This window comes from Zonotrichia leucophrys, chromosome 8, assembly GCF_028769735.1.
Source record: "Zonotrichia leucophrys gambelii isolate GWCS_2022_RI chromosome 8, RI_Zleu_2.0, whole genome shotgun sequence".
NCBI classification, from domain to species: domain Eukaryota; kingdom Metazoa; phylum Chordata; class Aves; order Passeriformes; family Passerellidae; genus Zonotrichia; species Zonotrichia leucophrys.
In genome coordinates, this window is record NC_088178.1 from 2,086,093 (window position 1) to 2,107,861 (window position 21,769).

The following is a 21,769-nucleotide window of genomic DNA, read 5'->3' on the forward strand; positions in this document are numbered from 1 at the left end:
AATACAGAAAGGATACTTACAGAAGGCTAAATAGATAATAATGAAAACTCGTGGCTCGACACAGCTTGACCATAATTGACCAATGAGTCAAAACAATTCACATGAAACCAATGAAACAATCTCCAAACTCATTCCACATCTGAGCACAACACAGGAGAAGCAAATGAGATAAGAATTTGTTTTCCTTTTTCTCTGAGGCTTCTCAGCTTCCCAGGAGAAAATCCTGGGCCAAGGGATTTTTCAGAAAATATGACGGTGACGTACCTGTCCAGGCATGGCAGAAGGACAAACAGCCCCACTTGTGGATCAGAAATAAGCCAATGGTGAGTGCAGGGTGGGTGTTGAAAAGCAGCAGCGAGCCCTGATGCTCAGTGCAGGTCCCAGCTGGCCTTCCCCAGCTGTGTGGGGACATGGCCAGCGTGGTTGGTGCCCTGTGCTCGGGGCGTCCCCGTCCCTGCTGTCACCTTGCATTACCTGATGGACACTGCAGGCCTGGCTAAATGTCACCTGTGCCCTGTGCAGCGGGGGTGGCTGGCTGGGGCTGGCTGCAGGACTGACTCCTGTCTCCCCAGCCCACCCTGCTCCATCCCACAGCTGCTTCCCTGCTGCACTGCAGCTCCTCCCCAGGATGGTCGGGATGGATGGAGAGCAGAGATCTCCGCAGCCAGGGCTTGGAACTTGTGGTTTATTGCAAAGGGCCTGGGTGCAGAGCCTGGCGGGGAGCTGCCAGCCACAGCTCAGAGCAGGCCCCAGAGAAGTAAAGAGAGAGAAGGCAAGAGCGTGGTAAAGAGGATGAGACAGAGCAAAAGAGTAAGAGTGAGTGAAGTTCCCATTACAATACAATAAATCTTCTTCTGTGCTGAATATTCCAATTCTCACTAACCAATCCAGTACAATATACAAATCCTACAGCATTTCCATACAGCCTATAAGAATCACTACATTACCATCCTGTGTTACATTTTAAACCCTAGAAACTCCTCTTTGGGCCCCTTCTGCCAAGCTGTAGGGTCTGCTCTGACCCTTGGGTCTGTCTGCAAGCAGAGGGTGTCATTCCATCAAAAGGGGATCACCTTTAGCTGGCCATGCCATTGTTTTCCAGTTGTTCAGTAACTAAAGTATCCCAAAGCTTGCTTTCATTTCAATCTCACTTACAGTTTCTATATTCTCCAAATCTTTTGCCAGGCAATCATATTTATAAGGCTTTCCTGTTTCATCTTCCCCAACACACAGCCCTGTTCCACTGCCATTTGTCCATCTCCCAGATGATGAGAGAAAATACCTGCAGTAAAGCCATTCCATCCCAGTGAACCCAAGACCTTTCTGGGTTCTGCTGGGAGATGTGGGACACAGACCATAAGTATTTTCTTGCAAGTCATTTAATTTAATTATTTTCTTTCAAAACTTGGCTCTTTGCACAGTCCAAACCTCCCTGGCTTCTTTGAACTGAAACAAGTTTGAGTGTATTCAGCTGAGCGAATAATTAACCCCGGGGTCAAGGATGCTTTGGCTTGGCTCTTCCTGCACACCTTTCAGCCATGAAAATTGCTCCTCTCACAAGCTGATAGTCTGCTAACACTCATTTCTTATAACCCTCTCTGAGCACTCTAGCCTGAAAATGAGAAGCTGAGAGGAGGATTTTCCCCAGGTGCAGGAGAATGCATTTCTGCTCCTGTGGTGGATTACTTAGCAGACTTATTCCAGAAAGGGACTGGAAGTCAAAGTTTTTTGTTGTTTGTGGGCTTTTTGTCATCATTGTTGTGTTTTTCTAGATGGGGGCTTTATTGCAATTTGTAACAGATGGATAAAGTTGTTGTTTTGTAAATGGAAATGTAACACTGCTGGATTTGACCAAGGCGTTTGTCAGAGCCTTGGCAGGACAATGTAGCCAGGCACTGTAGGAACAAGCATGTCAACTCTGGTTTGTGTCATCAGGCCCTGGCAAAGCCTGGCTTTACACCTCTGTGCTCTCCAGTGGGTATTTTCATTTATCCATCCATCTCCACCAGCAAACACTCCTTTGTGCATTCACAGGTCCTCTTTGGTATCTCATTTTTGGCATAACAGAGGTAGAACCCTCCAGGTTTCCTGGCTTAGAGCTTTGATCCCATCCTGGGGTCTAGGGGATCCCCCTGGGCACAGCTCTGAAAAATTTGCCCCTTGTCACCATGGGGCTTGCACTGACCAGAAGCCTCCTGGTGTGAAAGCCTTGCTCTGGGTCCTTGTGCAACCTGGAGCCTCTCTAATGGAGAATCTCAGCAGTGGCAGCACTCCTGAAAGGTCTGGCATAAAAGCAAACAGTTAACTCTCCTGGGTGTCTTTCCTTATTGGTTTAAATCTTCTGCATGATACTTTCAAAATATGCCCTTTTCTGTGTTAATGGAAAAGGATGAAGAATCATTGTGCTGCTCAGCTCTCCTGGTGTGATAGATCTCTGCCCAGTATCCCCTGCAATGACTTATTTTCCAAGCTGAGGAATCCTCAGAGGCAATGTTGTTTACCTAGTTATTTAAAGAGGCGTAAAAGCAAATTCTTTCTAGGTCTGTGCTGCAGATGCTGGGGAGGACTGCGTGTTGTGGTACCACAGGTGATGAAAAATGCATTTGCTTTTCTCTGAAGCTGATAATGGCCAGGATGGTCCTTTTAAGCCCCAAGAAACATCTGAGGTGCCTGTGTGAGCTGAGGTAAGGGAGGCTCCAGACAAACAGCACAGTGCTAAAGGCGCTCTGTCACTGGGATGAAGGACTGGAGCACTTGGGATCCATTCCAAGGCAGGGATTTTGCTGTCTGCTAGCAGAAAGCAGGCTGTGTGTCTCCCTGGTGGTGGCAGGGGGATGTGGGGTGACTCTGTGGCAGCAGGCAGAGCCCTGCTCCTGCCTCCAGAGCGCCTCGCTGCCTCTGAGCCTTCTGCTGTTGTCATTGAGCCGGCTTCCTCCTGCTGCACATCGCTTTCCCACCGGGAGAATTGATCCAAAAAGCCAAAGCAAGAATTGACAAAGACCTTTTCTCCCCCTCCCTCAGCAGAATTAAGTCTGAAGCGGGTTGATAACGGCGGATGGAGTCCTCCTTGACTCTGACAAATGTCTTTAATGTTATTCAGCAAGCTGACCTTTTCCCGTCTTTATTGTGCGTCTTCCCTTTGAATCAGATTTGATTGTTACTTCAGGTAGAATAACAAACACTGTCACGTAAATAACTTTGCAGTAATGTTAAAAGGAGGGAAAAAACCACAAACAAACAAAACACCCAAGCACTGCCTTACTTGCAAATGCAAGGGGAGAATGCATCCTCTGTGCCAGCCGTGAAAAAGCAGCTGTGTGACCTTCCCACACAACATCTTTGCCTTGCTACTCCAGGGAATCATCTCCTGTGTTGGAAAATCAGCGGAGAAATAATGGTTCACAGAAATGTTAATGACAGCTAATGCTAACTAGGGCTGGTAAATTCTGAGGGAGGGAGAAAAGGTCATGGAAATCCTTAATATGAACTTAAATGCATGACCCATTGGGATTAGTGGGCATTTGATGCCTGAATATTTGAGACTGGTCCTACAGAAGACAGTATTTAGGCCTTGGCTGAGCAGTTCAGCCTCAGAGCGTGCCCTGAAGTGGCAGTGATCAGGGTTATGTTGTTTTTTACACCACCTCTTCCTCAGCAGGGTTCAGGGGCAGACTGATCTCGTGTGGCTCAGCTTGGTGATGTGCACTGCAGCTCTGTTTAGTGTGGAGGGAGGAAAACCCCTGTCCTTGTAGCTGTGAGAGTGCCCTGGCACATCTGCCTGGCCAGAGTCTCTGCTCTGATCTGTACAAATGAGGAGAAATAAAGGACAAATGGTTTTGGGGCTGCCTTGTCCTGAAACTTGCATTGCAAGCATGTCATGAGCCATTCCTGGGTTGCTCCAGCTGCTGTGGAAGGTGCTGGCACCCAGCTTTGGGAGTGAACATGGGAAAAGGCACAGTGGACACACAGTGAGTGGGGAGGGGGAAAACTGAGCCGTGGGAGCACAAGGCCAGAGGCACCTCAGGGAGCAGAGGTGCTTCATCATAAGACTTGTGGAGCATTCAGAGTTTCCAGGCTGGCTGGTGAGGATGTCAGGGTTTCAGAAATGTGCTGTCCCTAGAGCTGGAAAAGAAATGGGACCTCAAGGAAGAGTTCAGAGCAAACTGAAAATCAGCCTGAGGCAGGCAGGCAGTGGTGCCTTCCTCCAAGTCTGCTGAGGCACCAAAGTGGAAAAGGAATATTTTGTTATTAAGCATTATCTCCAAATAACGTTTGTTGCTGTATATTGTGGATTCTTTCGTTTCTTTCTTCTGCCAAGGTTGGGATTAAATGTGTGAGATGGTATTTCTTGTTTGGACTTAGATGTTTATTAGTTCTTATTTATATTACAATCTCACAAACTGTGAGTTTTGCAGCACTTCACTCTAACAAGCTAAAAATGGGGTTGTATTTCTTTCTCTACAAGGCCTTTTAAGAATAAACTGTCTAATTAAGAAAAGACACTTAAATTATTTTTGCTTTTAACTCAGTAACTTAATTACCCGTGACTCACAATGCGGACTTTTTATTTAATATATATACTGTATATAAATTATATATTATATATTATATATTATATATTATATATTATATATTATATATTATATATTATATATTATATATTATATATTATACAATACTGCTCAAATTCATGAAGGAGAAGGACTAGTTTTCACTCTAAAACTTCTGTCTTGTTTCATATATTCCATATAAAATATATATATAAAATTTATATATATATTCTATATTCTAAAACTTTGAACTCTAAGTTTTCTACTATGTGATATTACACACTTCTATTCAAACTACACACTCATAAATCTTAGTTTTATCATTTAATTTTGGAAGTCTTCTCTATGGATTCAGGTTAAATGCAGTGTTCTCTTGGGGGGTCAGCACAGAAAGTCTCAAATTCTCAGTAACCAGCGTTCCAACAGTATATAACTCATTTTCCTGTATTGTAACCAACATTTTGTTCTTCTCTCTTTACAGCGTGGTTTGCTGCTTGGTTTTGAGGCTGGGCTGGCATTTTAAGCTGACACAACCTGTGGTATTTTCGGGGTCCCCCGTGGCAGGAAGGAAATGATGAATCTGACTCCATGTTAAGGCTAATTTATTATTTGATGATCTCTATTATAGTAAAGAATGCTATACTAAAGGATAGAGAAAGAATACTTCCAGAAGGCTAGAAGATAATAAAGAAAAACTCGTGACCTCTTCCAGAGTCCCGACACAGCTGGACTGTGATTGGTCATTAAGTCAAAACAATTCACGTGAAACCAATGTTGTTGGATAAACAATCTCCAAGCACATTCCAAAGCAGCAAAACACAGGAGAAGCAAACCAGATAATTATTGTTTTCCTTTTTCTCCGAGGCTCCTCAGCTTCCCAGGAGAAGAAATCCCGGCGAAGGGATTTTCCCAGGAAACACGACGGCGACAACCACCAAGGTTCTCCATCACACTCCGTCTCTCCGTTTCTCCCTGCAGATTCCCCGGTGCACGCCAGCTCCCCGTCGGTGAGCCTGTCCTCGGGGCTGTCCTCGGGGAGCCCGGTGGTGGAGGGGCCCCCCAGCTTCCTGGAGCCCCCCGGGAGCGCGGCGCGGGCGCTGCCGGCGCCCATGAGCGCCCTGGGCTCGCCCTACAGGGTCATCGCCTCCTCGCTGGGCTCGCACCCCGTCGCTCTGTCCTCCGCCCCCGGCGTCAATTTCGTGGCACACGCCAGCCCACAGGTGGGGATGGGATGATTTCTTTGTGTGCAGGATGGGTGAAGTCCCAAAAGTTGAGGGAGAGGGTTGGCTGGTGGGGGAGTGCGGCCACTCAGAGCTCAGCTGGAAAGAATATTTTCTAGCTTGTGAATCTGCATTAATCAGCCTTGCAGAGACACGCAGAGCGCACCAGTTTTAAAATACCCTACAGGATTCTCAGATTTCTGTGGTTGAGATGATCTCCAAGGTATTAGAAAGTCCTTTTTTCCCAGGCCCACCACTGAAGAAGTCGAGATTCCTTGGTTCTGCTTCTCAAGGTTGTTTATTTTCTCTTATCTGTTCCATTCTTTCTCTGACCTGCTGAGCTTTGTCCAGCAGGTCGGGTTGTGGCACAGTGCCCGCCCTTGGGGTGGTGTTAACTTTTTATACTGAGAAATATGTGTCCTTTTTTTATAATTTTCCAATACCTATCACCTATGTTAGACACTCTGTCTCTACTCTAAACCAATCAAAAAGTGTCACCATCACAGCAGAAGATGAAGGAGAAGCAGGACAGGACATGCCCAGATTCCTCCATCTTGCCCCTTGAACCCCCATTCTAAATCCCCAAAATTCTACTTTTTCACCCTGTGACAAATTAACCATCATTCTACTCAAACTCTAGTGGCTTGTAAATCCTCACACAAAGTTGGTAATTGTTTCCATGGGCTAAAATCGAAGGCACAGGTGTTTGTGACTGTGCCAAGGTCTCTGAGCCCCTTGCCAGGGTCTGGAATCACCCAGGGCAGCCAGAGGAATGTCCTGGGTTCCCACACAGGATGAAGAAATAGAGCTAATTTCCAGCTTTGTTCTTGCTGTGGGTGCAGTCCAGCTCCCCAATGCTGCAGTGTATAATTACTGTACATGGAAACAGGATAGCCAAGGGCTGCAGTGTGTGAAACGTTGCCCTTCCTCCTGCAGAAGCATATCTGCTTCATTTGTTTATCTGGAAAGGAGACAGACTTTCTAGGGAGAGACAAATGTTAATGCTAAATGCCAGCCACCTATTGTGTTGCATCTCAAGTTGGCCTGAAGCAAAATTGAGCACTCCCATCCTTGCTGCCTGTGCTCACGTGGGTGCTGAGGTTTCCCTTCCAGACAGGTGTTAGGGCTGGAGCCTCCCCAGAGCCATGGGAGGGCTGGGAGCCTCCCAGGGTGGCTCTGTGGGATGGAGACATGCTGCTCCAAAAGCCTGGAACTGCCTCCTGCATTTCTGGTGGCACTGTGGCATCTCGACAGAGAGCTGAAATGTTCTGGGTGTCCCGATCTAAGTGAAAATTCTGCCTCTTAGGAGCAAGATTTTGAGTTTTGTTAGTGGGACCTGAAGGTGGGAAGTGCTCAGAAGCCTTGTGGCTCCTGCTGAGGAAAAAGCAAGGAGATGGTCCCCAAGCCCTTACCCTGCTGCTACTCCTTGGAATGCCTGAAGCTCTTCTTAGTGCCTGGAAGGCTGGGAAAAAATAGTATGAGGAGGCCCCTGAAAAGCTCTGAAAGAGGATGATGATGGGCTTACCTTGCCCCAGCATCCTCAACTCCTGTTATGGGCCCCAGCTGTCAGCAGTGGGAGTGCTGGAGGATCCCTCATCCCCTTGCAGCACCCAGCTGTTCCCCGTGGATCTGACGGTATTTGTGCCCCTGACATCGAGGACAGGAGGGCTGGACAGGAAATTGTGGCAGCACTGGCTGGTTGGAAGCCTTTCCTTTGGGACTGGGGATGCTCTGGGAAGTGGTTTCCCCAGCCTGGGCGCTGTGCCAAGTTCCCAGATCCGAGGAGAAGGTTCCATTTGTGTTGCCTCTAATGCAAGGAGACAGCTGGGCCCTGGGGATTCAGCAGGGAGGCAGCTAATGGATTTGGGTTCAAGCAGTTGTCCCAGATATCATCCATGATTGCACTTCACCTGCAAGAGTCAAGCTCTAAGGACACTGATGGATAAAACTGCCCTGTGTGTCCCCCTCCTCTGTACCCTCTCTCCCTTTTATTCTTTCAAAGTGCAGGCAGAGAGGAAGAAAAGGTGGTACCTGAGTTCTGAGTAACATTTTAAACCATAAAAAGTTCCTCCTGGCTCAGCATTTTGCCAAGATGATGGACACTTGTGGGGAGGAAGGGGTTTATTTCTCCTTTCCTTGGCCTGGATCTTGAAGCATAAGGATTTACAGTTGCCAGTGCCTGGTTTGAGTCTCTGCTGGGGAGATCAAACCTCTGTTCCTCTGGGTAATTTTTCCCAATACACTTATATGTCCTACTGGAGCAAAACTACTTGGCTCCTGATTTTTGCTGGATAATTTTTATTTTCTGTGTTATTAAAACATTTGAAGCTTGAAAATGAAGGGATAGCAGTGAGGGAAGATGAGAACAGGCTTCATCTTTTTTATTTTTCTAATGACACATCAAAAAATTCCAATGGGATGAACCTTTGTTGTTTACCAAAATTTTCTGTGGAAATTACCACTTTTTTTTTTTGGAAATGTGCAGTTTCTTGGGGCAAATGGAGAAATTTCAGCAACATGCATGGAATCCACTGTTTTAAATGTTACAGAGATTGGAATGAAGGCTCGAGCTGGATCTTCATCCAAATTCTTGTTTTCTATCCTTGCTTCTGCCTTCTTTGAGCTGATAAATTGGCACAACTGTTCCAAACAAACCCAGGGATGGAACAACCATCCCCAGCCCTCAGCCCACAGCAGTGGGGAAGGTGATTTGGTGGTGGGTGGTGGGCTTGGAGAGACATTGTTCTGCCCAGACAGCTTTTGACAAGACGTGCTCAATGGCCCTTACCCTTCCCTGCCCTGCCTGACGTGGCTCCAAAGCAAACAGCAATAAAAGGAAGCCCTGGGCAACGTCAGGCTTTGGTCTCTAATCAATGTGGGTTTGTAACCTTTAACTTCAGCAGCCAGGAGCAGCTCCTGGGGATCTCAGCTGGGGGCTCTGCATCCTTTGCCTGCATCTCACAGCTGCTGATTTTTCGATGCTCAGCCTGATCCCCCCCTTTTTTTTTGTTTCTTTTTTTAAAATAATCTGGTAACACCAAATCTGCCACCTGTGATGGTGTTTGGGAACCTAAGTCCCAGAGAGGCACCAAATGGCCATGTGTTCATGTGCATATGCAGATATTGTGAGTCAGGGAAGCTAACCCACTAATTTTTATTTATTTTTTTCTGTTCTTAAACACCATTACAGCTTCCCTAGCCATGCAGCAGTGCAGGTTTGATTGTAACAAATCACCTGTCTGCAGAGCTCTGCTTTACTAAGCTGTTAGTGTTTGTGGCTGCCAGCAGCCAACAATCAGCATCCTCTAATGAAGCAGCCAGGATCCCAGCAGCCTCGTGGCTTGGAGGCTGTAACTGAGCAGCTGAGGGTAGTGCCTGCCCTTTTCCAGCTCTGCTAAGTCCTGGCTTTGGTTACAACATCAGGCAGTGTCTGCTTTAGTGCCTGCTTAAGCCTCTCCTGCTGGATTCAGCAGAGGATGTCTGTCTGTCTGTCTGTCTGCCCAGGGCAGCCCCATGGGGGTAAGCTTGGGGGACAAGCCTGGCAGGAGCAGCAAGGGAAGGGTCAGCTCCATTTGGGGATGGTTTCACTGAGATGTGAGTCTCTCCCCTCTAACCTGTCCCGTGGCTTCTGCAGCTCAATGTCCTGAACAATGTCAGCAGCTCGGAGGATGTCAAGCCCTTGCCGGGTCTCCCGGGGATGGGGAACATGAATTATCCATCCACGAGTCCAGGATCCCTAGCCAAACACATCTGTGCCATCTGTGGGGACAGGTCCTCAGGTAGGAGGCTTTCTCTCTTGGGGAAGGCTTTGTGCAGTGAGAACTCTCCTGGTGCTCTGAGACTGTGCAGCACTGAGCAGTGTGGAGGCTGCTGGGGCCACACTGGCATGGCAAGCTCATGGCTGGGTCTGGCTGGCTGTGTTGCAAATTTGTGCCCAAAAGTGACCAAACCTAAACACTGTGCTCTTCTCCCTCGTGTGTGTAACCTCATTTTACCTTCTGTCCCTGTTTGCCAAAGGTAAATCTACCAAAATCTCTGTGTTCCCATTTCCCTGTGCTTTGAGTCAGCTGGGCTCTGCCTGTGCCTGGGTTTTCTGTTGTACCCCAGTGAGCCCTGCAAGCCCTCTCCATATCAGTGCACCCCATTTGCTGCCTGTGGCTGTTGTGCACCTCAGATGCTCCACATCACTCCACTGGCATGCAGCCCCTCCTTATCCCAGGAAAAACAGTGGTCCTGTGGTTTGACTGCTGCTGCTAAGTCTTGAAGCCAGTTCAAGGTGATACCCTGCAGTTTTTCCACCTTTGGATTTGCTTTGAGCTCCTCCACGCTGGAAGGAAAGGCAAAAACCTGCCTGGCCAGCCATTCCCTTGCCTCCCCAGGGAAGCACTATGGGGTGTACAGCTGTGAGGGCTGCAAAGGCTTCTTCAAGAGGACCATCAGGAAGGATCTGATCTACACCTGCCGGGATAACAAGGACTGCCTGATCGACAAGCGCCAGCGCAACCGCTGCCAGTACTGCCGCTACCAGAAGTGCCTCGCCATGGGGATGAAGAGGGAAGGTAGGGCTGCTGGGAGCAATGGGATTGGAGATATTTTCCGCCATTCATTAGGATAAATCAGCCTCTTGGTGGCCCTCCAAGGCTGGTGCATTCATCAGGGGGTTTGGGACCTCATTACGTAAAGGAGATGGGAATCGTGGTTTGGGTTGGGAAAGAGTTTTAAGATCAAGTGGAACCATTGGCCTGGCAATGAAAATTCCACCACTGAACCCTGTCCCTAAGTGCCACATATGCCTGTCCTTTAAATACCTCTGGGATGGTGACTCTGCCACCTCCCTAAGCAGCCTGTTCCCATGTTGGACAGGGTGCAAAAAATTCTTCCTTCTGTGAAGGCTTTTTTCCTAATAAGGGCTAATAAGGGAAGAGACTGATGGGGAAGCTGTTACAGTGTATTTTTCTTCTCACCTAATCACACACATGGGTGAGTATCGAAGCTTTTAACTGATCCTGACCCAACCTTGCCTCTAGTTAGTGACTCTTAGTGGCTTGGACCCCTTGGAAACCTGTAAACCTCTGCTGGGGACAGCACCCAGCAGTGAGGGGTCTTGCAGACTTCTTGCCTCCTTTGTGAAGAGCAACTTTCATTTTTTTGTTTTTAATTTGCTGACTTCATTTGTCACCACCTAATTCTTGTACTGGAGGATTAGGGTGAATGATTTATTTCTATCTCTCATTTTATAGTTTTCTGTCATTTCCATTTACCTGCTGAGCTGGATTGTCTCCCAAATTATCCTAACAGATGCAACGTCAGGAAGTGACAACCAACACAGGAGCATTTAAGCTCCTTTTTTTCTAAGATAAAGTAGCAGAGCTGCCCAGGGAAGCAGCTGTAACACTGGGCATGAGCTGATTCTCGTCCTGCAGCATCACCAAAGCTGTGCTGCCTCAAACTCACAGGGCAGCAGGGGACTGCACAATGCCAGGCTGGAATCAAAAACTTAATCCCAGGCATAGCTCCCTCTTCCAGCCAGGTGCAAAGTGGTTCAGAGGACCAGGGTGTTAGCACAACTTCCTTTTGCAGAGAGTGAAAATTTAAACCCCAGGAACCTGGTGGATCCTGTGAGAGTTTGGCTGCAGCAATCACAGGGGCTTTTTGGGAGCTGCAGAAGCTGGGGACAGAGTGCAGCTTGAGTTCAGGGGCTGAGTGATGGGACTGGTATTTCCTTGCCATGTTCTTTATTCCAGTAAGATTTTGGTGACTTCAGAAACACCTGCATGGCTTTTTCTGCACAAATATTCTCCCCCAGCAGGCTGGCATATACTTCTGTCCTGTGTTGCCCTCCCTCACAAGCACCAGGCTGGATGCCCACCTTGATCCATCTCCTTGGGTGCTGCCACTTCACCCCAGCAGTGAACTAGACAAATATAATGCCTGCTGGTCACTTCTTAAGCAGGATTGTTGTATTTCCCTTACCAGGACTTTTGTTGCACACAAGATACACAGGTCCTACACTGACCTCTCTTACACACGTCCTGGGAATTAGAAACTGAGCTTTGGAGAGAATTTCATGTTCTGTGTCTTCTTTAGAAAACATACAGAGGGGAGAAGGGAGTGAAGGTGTTGGGATACTGGTGTAGAGGGAATTTTCTAGTGGGGAGGATCAGGAAGAGAGGTGGTGGAGGGAGAGGTGATGCCAGGGCTGGGCCAGGCTGGGTAGGATTTTGCTCAGGAATGAGACAAGCAGCAGGTGTGAATCCAGCTGGGGTTTGGGGACTGTCTAGCCCTGCTGCTGGATGCTCTGGCTGCTGTGGGATTGTTGAAAGCATTCTGGGATTGTTGGAAGCATGCTGAGAGCACAAAAACCTGTCTGTGAGTGCAGGAGTGCTGTGAGTGCTGCCTCCTCCAGCACCCAGTGACAGCCGAGTCCAGACTGCCACCTGGAGGCATCAACTCATCTTCCCTCTGTTCTGGAGCTTCATACTTTGGAAATCACAATCTTTGGTCAAATTTGGAGGCTACTGGTGTGCAGCAACAGAGTTTTTGATGTGGGAGCAACCATTTTAATGGGTGCACATCTGACATAACCATTTATTGTAAAATGCAGGTTCACTGATGAGGGGAGAGAATGATTCATCTGACTCCATGTTCTCAGGAGGCTAATTTTTTACTTCATTATACTATATTATATTAAAGAATACGATACCATACTAAAGAATACAGAAGGGATACTTACAGAATGCTAAAAAGATTATAATGAAAGCTTGTGACTCTGGAAAGAGTCCCAACACAGCTTGGCCCCGATTGGCCAAAGAGTGAAAACAACCCACACCAGAACCCAATGGAACAATCACCTGCGGGTAAACAGTCTCCAAACACATTCCACATGAGCAAAACACAGGAGAAACAAATGAGATAAGAATTGTTTTCCATTTCTCTGAGGCCTCTCTCGCTGCCTTTCAGCTTCCCAGGAGAAAAACCCTGGGTGGAGGAATTTTTTAAGAGCATGTGAATGATATTATTTTCTGCTGTCTCCTGCTTGAGGGGGTTTCCATCCCACCTGTGGGGACCCCCTGTGAGCAGAGGAGCGTTGCTGTGGCTGTAGAGAGCCGTGTTTGTGTCCCACAGCTGTGCAGGAGGAGAGGCAGAGGAGCAGGGAGCGCAGTGAGACCGAGGCCGAGTCCACGAGCAGTGGCAGTGAGGACATGCCCGTGGAGAGGATCCTGGAAGCTGAGCTGGCAGTGGAGCCCAAAACAGAGGCCTACAGTGACATGGGCACAGAGAGCTCGGTAAGAGCCCCTGGCAGCACCTGCAGCCAGAGATTGGAGCTGGGATTTGAACAGACCAGCGTCACGTGAACAACAAGCATTGTACAAGGGGGTTTTGCTCCACAGCACCTAAAAATCACCAACAGTTTCTCTTTTGGAGATACTCTAAATGACAACTATATGTTATTTTCCAAGCATTTTTTCCCCAGTCTCTTTTAGTTTCCATGAGGAATCTCCTCACTGAAATAGATGCTGGAGAGCCTGAGCCCTGTGCTGGCTTTCACACGTGCACAGCCCTGAACACTTCTTTGTCTGCCCCTGGCTGGGGTGGAGCTGAACACAGCAGGTTTACTGCTGTGGTTTTGCTGGTTTGGATGGAACTGGTGCTCATGCCTGTTCAGGGGCTGCTCCCTAGCTTTTGGATATGCCCTGGGGAGCAGGACTGGAGCCAGCCATGAGGGACTTGCTTTGCAAAGGGTAACAAGCAAACAGAAAAATCTAGCAACCAGCTTGATGCCCTAAGGCATTTAGCTTTTATATTTTTCAAATCTTGTACTACTCTGGTGTATAACTCTAAACTCCATATAGAGTGTCAGCTGCTGTCTTCACATTTTGGTCAGACAAACAATCCCTCTGGGCCTGAAACTCAAGGACACCCTACAGCCTCAGGCCCCAAAAAGTATAAATAAAAGTGAATTGGGGGGAGCAAACTGGGGGAATATGACTTCATTACCTGAAGCTGTAATTGGAGGATTAACCCCTGATATGTGAATGGACCAAACTTATAATTGTCTGAAAAACTTAGCGTTGTCCATCTTGGGTGTAGCCCCTCTTTTGACTGCCCAAGGTGTTCCAATTGAAGACCTTCAATAAATACCTGTTTTTAGCCTCTTAATCTGGTCTAGCCTCTGTTCTAGGTCGCCACTCCAAGGCATCAAGCTGACTTGGCTGGCTGCAGAGGGGACAGTGGTAACAAATTCCTGCTCTCCCCAACAGCACCCACCTGAGATTATTGGCAGTTTGGATGTTGTCCTTGTGGCATTGAGTATCGTTAACTCAATTGCGATTATCAAAGACTTTCCACTGATGAATTCTCCTCTTTTCCTCTGCTCTTTTCCTTTTGGTACCCCTCTCTGTTAGACAAATGACCCTGTCACCAACATCTGCCACGCTGCTGACAAGCAGCTCTTCACTCTGGTCGAGTGGGCCAAGCGCATCCCTCACTTCTCCGACCTGACGCTGGAAGACCAAGTCATTCTCCTCCGGGCAGGTAATGTCCCCCACCTGTGCTGTCCCTGCTGTCCCTGTCCCTTCTCTGGGCTGTGGGAGAGCCAGCCAGGCTGGGTGGTGAATGTGCAATCCTGAGCCAATCCATTCCTCCATGTCCCATTCTGAGACACGATGAGGGGTTGGCAGAGGCTGTGGATGGGGCAGTAAATCTGTTGTTTGTAAAGAGATTGGAGTTGCTAGGAATGTGGTTTTTTTTAGGAAGAAAACACAGAATATTTTTCCTCTTTTCTTTTTTGTAATTTTAATTGTTTTCCCTTTGAGCCAGTTTCTGCTCCTTCCCTTTGAGCAAGTTTCTGCTTCTCGCTTACTGCTAGTCAGGGTCATCAAATCATAAGATATCCTGAGCCGGAAGGAACCTGCAAGAATCATCAAAGTCCAACTCCTGTCCCTGCCCAGAACAACCCCAAGTATCACACCATGTGCCTGAGAGCATTTCCCAGATATTTCCAAGGGATTTCCCACCTCTTGCAAGGGATGCACTGGTACCTGGGGTGCCAACTCTCCCCTGAGTTCAGTCCAAAGCCAGCAGGGAGAAACCAGCTCTGCTGCTCTGTCTGGAACTGCTTTTTGGCCAGACTGCCTGACGTGTCCTGCCCTCCTGTGCTTGCAGGCTGGAATGAGCTGCTCATTGCCTCCTTCTCCCATCGCTCTGTGTCGGTGCAGGATGGGATCCTGCTGGCCACGGGCCTGCACGTGCACCGCAGCAGCGCCCACAGCGCCGGCGTGGGCTCCATCTTTGACAGGTACGTGGCTGCCACCCCCCAGCAGGGCTGGCCAGGCTGGCTCTGCCTTCCCCTCTGAGTGGGAAACATGTCCTTAAAGGGAACTGGAGCAAAGCCTTTGTGGTTTGGGGCAGGAGTGGCTTGGAATGAGCAGGGGATGTTTGACTGACTTAAAAAAACAAGAATGGGGTGAAAGCACAATGGGAAGGGATTTGCAGCTGCAGAAGCAGATGTTGGGTTGGGTGTGCAGGGGGAGGAATGCTTATGTCTAGAGAGTTTGCTGTGGCTGTATCTAGGCCTAATATTGCTCACCAAGAGCTTTAGATGGCAAAGCCTCAAACCCCAACTTGCTTGTGTAACAAGTGCATGGATATTGTCCCTGCCGTGCCTGCTCCCTGCCTGGCAGGACACTGCCTCACCACTCCTTCACACCTGGCACATGTAAGGACAGTGCCCATGTTTTGCACCACACAGTAAAAAGTGGAGAAAACCCATGTGGTTTTCCTTGAGTGAGTGCAAATTGGGAGTGCTGTGTGCTGAACAAAGTGAGAACAGGAGCAAATTTGATGCTCAGGATGTTGCTGATGCACTTGTAGAACAGCAGTGTGGGGCATGGCTGTGCCTCAAAGATGCCTCTCTTCCTGCAGAGAAGAATTGAGGGTATTCCCAGTGCCTTTTTTTCAGTGGAGAAACTGGTCTCTAACTGCCTGCTCACCCATGTCCCCCACATGCAGGGTTTTGACAGAGCTGGTGTCCAAAATGAAAGACATGCAGATGGATAAGTCGGAGCTGGGGTGCCTGCGAGCCATTGTCCTGTTTAACCCAGGTAAGCCCGAGGCTGGGGACAGTCCCAGGTGACAAGCACTCCCTCTGGGCCACAGCAGGTCGCTGTGACACTGAGCATCAAGGCTGCAGACAGATTTCATGCTTTGGGTTGGAAGGTTCCTCAAGGACCACATCATTCCACCCCTGCTGCAATGGGCAGGGACAGCTCCCAGCAGACCAAGATTTGTCCCATTCCTCTCCTGCCTGTGCACAGAGTGCAAAGACCCCCTCTGCAGAGACCTTTTCCCCAGCTGTATTTCCTCCCCTGACCAGATGCCAAGGGTTTGTCCAGCCCCTCAGAAGTGGAATCCCTGCGGGAGAAGGTCTATGCCACGCTGGAAGCCTACACGAAGCAGAAGTACCCCGAGCAGCCAGGGCGGTGAGTGCCCCCGGCAGGGCAGCGTGATTCCCACCCTGCAGAGAGGAGCCTGCCTGTGCTGGCTCTGCCTGAACCACAGTGCCCAAATCCCCAGCCTTGAGGGTGCTGTGGAGCTGGAATTTTGTTGCTTTCTAATCCAATCCTACCCTCTGCTGGCCGAGCTCTTGAAGCGCCGGCAGCTGGGTCGGTGCCCGCGGAATCCTCTGCTGGTTTTTGCTCTGGCTGTCACCACAGACACTGCCAGTGGGCTCTGGCTGTCACCACAGACACTGCAAGTGGGCTCTGGGCAGGGGGAACAGGGACCAGGCTGCCAGCTACACCCCCTTCCAGCCGTGCCTCCAAACCAGAGGCAGTGGCTGGCAGCTGGGGGGCTGCACACACTCTGACAGCCTGGGGAGTTTTTGAAGATAGATTTAAATGATACCATGGAGTTATAGGTCATGTTAAGATGTTCAAATCTGGATGTATCTTCTTTTTTGTTTAAGTTTTAAAAATGCCACATTCTGTTTTGGAAAGGTACATATTCCCTCCACACGAGGCGACAAATGCTTATATTGAAAGCTTAAGGAAATCTAAGTCTGAGAATGCCCCAAAAGCATTTTTTTGGGAGAATCTGGGCTGGTGCAGGCTTGGAAATGGGTGGGAGAGGGCAGGCAGTGGCTCCCTTGTGCCTCTGACTCTGCTCTTTCCCAGGTTTGCCAAGCTGCTCCTGCGCCTGCCGGCACTGCGCTCCATCGGGCTGAAGTGCCTGGAGCACCTCTTCTTCTTCAAGCTGATTGGAGACACCCCCATCGACACCTTCCTCATGGAGATGCTGGAGACACCCCTGCAGGTCACTTGAGGGTCTGTCTGGCCAGAGCCTGGCCCCCTGTGCCCCTGCAGAGCCTCCTGCCCCTGTGCTCTGAGCCAGCTCCAGAGATGTCCTTGGCCCTCCGCTCCTCCTCGGTGGGATTGTCGTGGTTTTGGACAGCTGTAAATCACCCCCTTGAGCCCTCCCTGGCCTGTCTGGGGGGGTCACTGATCCTCTACCCAGCTAACCACCCCCCTGCCCCCCTGTACAGATAATTGCTTTAAATTATTTTTTCATTCTCAATAAAAGTCAACAAAACAAATAAAATATTACGAGTGAGGCACTGATTGGAGTGGAAGAGCAGTGTCTTCTTTTGCTGTGGTCACAGGTCCAGCTTGGGGTGGGGCTGAGGGTTCCTCCTGACACTTTTGGGCTGCCCAGATCAGGGCAGGAATGTCCCTTGGGATATCTCTGCTTGTGCTGATGGACACGGTCCTCTGGCTGAGAGAAGACAGGTATTGCTCCTTCTTGTTTCTGCCAAGGAATGACCAAGAGAAACTTGCTGCTGTGAATCAAAGCATTTCATTCCACCATCTTAAAGAGAAACTCTTGGAATTGTTTGAAGTTCTAAAGTAATATTTAAAGTAAGTTTTTAATGTGTGAGAGGGTGGTTGTCTGGTGTTGGTTGGTTGGTTGGTTAGTTTGGTGTTTTCTTTTCTGAGCTAGTCTAGCCACTGACAGAAGAACCAAAGTGTTTCATTTTGATCCAGGTGGAGCATTTTGAAGTGACACAGACCTTGTGTGCTCGTGGAAAACTTTCCATTTTCCTGATTTTCCTGAAGCTTCACGTGTCCCATTCTTTTTTTCCCCCTCCATATTTCTCCTCTGAAAACAACCTCACCAACCCCAAAATTTATAATCTCCCACTTCCACGAGTGAAACTTGCAGGGAAGGAAAGAACAAGACCCTCTAACAAACCACCCTCAAAGGCTTGCCTGCTCTTTCCTGCTCTTTCTCCTGCTGGAGCTCCCCATTGCAGCCGAGCTAACCAGAGTCAAACGAGTTAAAGACATTAATTTGTTCAATATGCAGCGCTTATCCTGGTGGGAAAACGTCCTCCCAGGAACCCAGGGAAACTGTCTGTATTATTATTCATAAAACAGGTGTAGTGTTAAGTGATCTGCCCCTCCTGACCCTCTCAGCAGACAGTGGGGTGAGATGCAGCTTGGGCTGTCCGCGTGACAGATTGCGACGCTGCCGGCTCGGGGAGGTTGCAGGGAGAGGAGGGCTGACAGCAGAAAAGGAAGGGGGATAAAAATGAAACGTTTTGTTAAAGCTCCCACACGGGGACATGATTCATTTTCCAGTTTTTCGCCGAGAGGAGGAAAAGGAGAACTTAAAAGAGCGGAGGAAAAGAGGGAAAACCCCAACATTACAAAAACGCTTCAATTTTTTCTTTTCCTCCTGAGAAAAACCCAAGGAGATTTTCAAAACCTGTGAAAAGCACTGACCAAGAAGATGCTTTTTTAAGTGAAAAAGCATTTTTTTTTGTTAAAAGAGGTGTTTAAATACAGAGAATACACAGCCTGCTCATTGTAAAAGTGTTGCTGGAATTTGAGATGCTGTGCTGGGATAGTGCCACACCACAGTGCTGGTCAGATGAAGCAGGAGGCCACCTCCAACCTGGGCTGCTCAGGCTTCCCCTCTGAGAGAAGTAAAATTCTAAGAGCTGGCCCCCAGCTGGCTGGGTTGGATTTCTCTTCTGATTGATGCTGATCTCAATCCACTGTTTGTAAACAATCCCAGGCTGCTGCCTGTGATATTTTGGAAGTGATGGATATGGTAACCAAAATGGGGCAGGAAGCCTCGAGGTGGCTGCTGGACACACTCACTCTTAGCAGTCTGGAAGGGTAGTCTCTCTCTCAAGGTCTGCAGGCTGCAGTTTGAGCAGGGCTTTGTCCCGTTTCTCCAGATGACTACTGGGTTTTTGGAAAAAGGAATTAACACACAGCACACCACAGACTCCTCCGCCCTGTGTCTGGCAGGGCAGAGACACCATGACTCTCCACGTGGCCTCTGTGGGTGAGACACCAGTTGCTCATCTGAAAGTGCCCCTAGCAAACCAATGTCCTCTGCAGGGGAAACAAGTCATGGAGCAACCCAGCTCTGCCTGCAGTCACTGGGGACCTGAGGGTTGATGCAACCTCCTGGATTTGGTCCCAGCCCTTGGATTCCTCATTCATACTATAGACCTCTCTACAGGGGTGTTGTCCAAGAGCTGTGCCTCCCCAAGCCTTGCAAAGCATAGGAGTGAGGCTTTGGACACCCCAAGGAACAAATCCCACAGCAGCTGGCAGTAACTCACTGCTGTGGTTATCCTTGTGTGAGCTGCTGCAGGACGACAGCAGCTTGGCATGGCTGGAGCTTCCCCAGCCCTGGAAAAACCTAATTTTCATAAAACAGCAGAAATCCCCATCATTGATACACCAAAGAAAGCTCCATCCAGTCACTGCTTTCCCCATGAAGGCTCTCATAGCCTCAGATCAAGCTCAGACAATTTTCCCTTTGCTCTGGGATTAATAAGCTAGCCAGGCTCTGGGAATGACTGGTGCAAGGCCATTTTCTCTCTGCCACCATGCATCACATCTCATGAGCTTCCTGAGTTAGCAGCAGGTCCCCCCCACCATGGACAAGCTTAGTTCTGGTGCACAGGCCAAATGTGTCAAAGCATTTATTAATTCTGAGCTGCTGCCTCTGCAATGCTCTGTGGAGGGAGCTTCATAAAATAATGGAGTTTTGGGTTCTGTAGCAGCTGCTCCAGTTTCTGCTGAGGCCAACAACAGCACTGCTGGATTGAGAATAAAAAAATACATCTCAAACTGTAAAAGTTTGAGCTGGTTTATGTTCAGCTTGGCTCTGGGCTCCCTGATGGGTTGAGTGATTCAGGGGCACATCCTGTAGACCTGACATGACTCTCAGACACTGTCGCAGACATCTCTTTATGAAAATCCTTTCCTTAGGATTTTTTCCTCCTGAGAAGCTGAGAGGCCTCAGGGACAAAATGTAAACCATGATTATCTGCTGCTATGGAATGCATCAGGTAGATTTTTGATTAGCCCATCTTGGATGTTTATAATTAATGGCCAATCACAGCCCAGCTATCTCGGCTCCCTGTCCAAGACACAAACCTTTGTTATTCATTCTTTTCTATTCTTAGCTTAGCTAGCCTTCTGAAGAAAACCATTTCTTCTATTATTTTAGTAAAGTTTTACTGTAATATATATAATAAAATAATAAATCAAGCCTTCTGAAACATGGAGTCAGATCCTCATCTCTTCCCTCACCTGAAAACCCCTGTGACCACCATCACAAGACACCAACAGTGTGAATCCAACTGAGTGCCACCAACACTGACCTTTCCCCAAGGACCTCTTGTCTGGGACTGCCTTTGCCATCTCACCTGAGCTTCCTGAGATGCTCTCTTTGCTGCCTGGTTCCTCTGCTCCTCCCCTCTGTGTCCCTCTCCCAGCTCTCTGCTGTCCCATGGGAGGCCCTTGGTGCCTCTTGGGGCAAGGGAGCAGGGGGAAGAAGAGGAGGGGGCTCCCCAGAGCTGCTGCTGATGCCAGTGGGAAGCAGTGTGTGTATCCTCTCTCAGGGAGGATGGCAAGGTACATTGTGGTAGAGAAGCCCTGATAAATCCCCAGGTGTTTATCAGCGTGAGTGACAAAGACCAACCTCTCTCTAAGCAAGGCTGCCACTCCATTTCTCTCTCCTCTCTTCCTGTGCCCTCTGTGCAATCAACTCTACCCGAGACAGGCTTGGTCTGGTGGATTTCAGGGGTGAAAGGAGAGGATTTGATCACCCCAGGGCTACCTGACAGCCTGTGGGCTGCTGGTGCCCCTGAGGGCTCTGGGGGTGGCAGCAGGACAGGGAGGTGTGCCCCTTGCATGGGGAGTGGCATCCAGGGACATCTCTGCTGCCGGACAAGGCTTTTTCTTCTGTGCCAAGCTGGCTTTGGGCATTTGAGGCACCTGGATTGTGATGGTGTTCACAGGGGTTTTCAGGTGAGGGAAGAGAAGAGAATGTTGACTCCATGTTCAGAAGGCTTGATTTATTATTTTATAATGTACATTACATTAAAACTATACTAAAAAGAATAGAAGGAAAAGTATTCTTTCTAGCCTCAGAAGGCTAGCTAAGCTAAGAATAGAAAGGCAAGAATAATAAAGGTTTGTGGATCAGACAGAGAGTCCAAGCTAACTGGGCTGTGATTGATTACAAACATCCAACATGAGACCAATCACAGATGCACCTGTTGCATTCCACAGCAGCAGATAATCAATGTTTACATTTTGTTCCTGAGGCTTCTCAGCTCCTCAGGAGGAAAAATCCTAAAGAAAGGATTTTAAATGAAAAGATGTCTGCGACACCTGGATGGTGCTGGCCCAGTGACTCCTGTCCCAAGGCAGGTGGCTTGTAGCCATCTTCTCCCTGGATCTCCTGTGTGCCTGCTCCTGGGGCCAGCCCTGCCTGCTCCTGGGGCTTTCTGCATCTGCTTGGCTGGGCAGGGTTCAGGTGATGCTGGAGGAGGGATCTGGCTGTGGCTGTGGCTACTGGGAGCTGAGTGCTGCTGGTCCCCTTCCAGCAGTGAGCAGTGGGGACCTGCACAGAACTGACAGCTGGGCAGCCCCAGCAGGGCTGGGGAAGATGTGCAGCCCCTCTGCCAAC

The 21,769-nt window shown here is 48.8% G+C and overlaps 1 protein-coding gene across 3 annotated transcripts in view; it reads left to right on the forward strand.

The window, feature by feature from the left end:
• The window catches only part of RXRG (retinoid X receptor gamma), a 28,129-nt gene extending 10,745 nt beyond the window's left edge, over positions 1 to 17,384 (forward strand). For all 3 annotated transcript variants that reach the window (XM_064720465.1, XM_064720466.1, XM_064720464.1), the window contains 9 exons: positions 5,529 to 5,770; positions 9,405 to 9,549; positions 10,150 to 10,329; positions 12,896 to 13,056; positions 14,176 to 14,305; positions 14,936 to 15,068; positions 15,782 to 15,873; positions 16,146 to 16,251; positions 16,945 to 17,384. In XM_064720465.1, the coding sequence (XP_064576535.1) occupies positions 5,529 to 5,770; positions 9,405 to 9,549; positions 10,150 to 10,329; positions 12,896 to 13,056; positions 14,176 to 14,305; positions 14,936 to 15,068; positions 15,782 to 15,873; positions 16,146 to 16,251; positions 16,945 to 17,092 (1,337 nt within the window). In that variant the 3' untranslated portion in view covers positions 17,093 to 17,384. The remainder of the gene's footprint in view (positions 1 to 5,528; positions 5,771 to 9,404; positions 9,550 to 10,149; positions 10,330 to 12,895; positions 13,057 to 14,175; positions 14,306 to 14,935; positions 15,069 to 15,781; positions 15,874 to 16,145; positions 16,252 to 16,944) is intronic.
• The last annotated feature ends 4,385 nt before the right edge of the window (positions 17,385 to 21,769 follow it).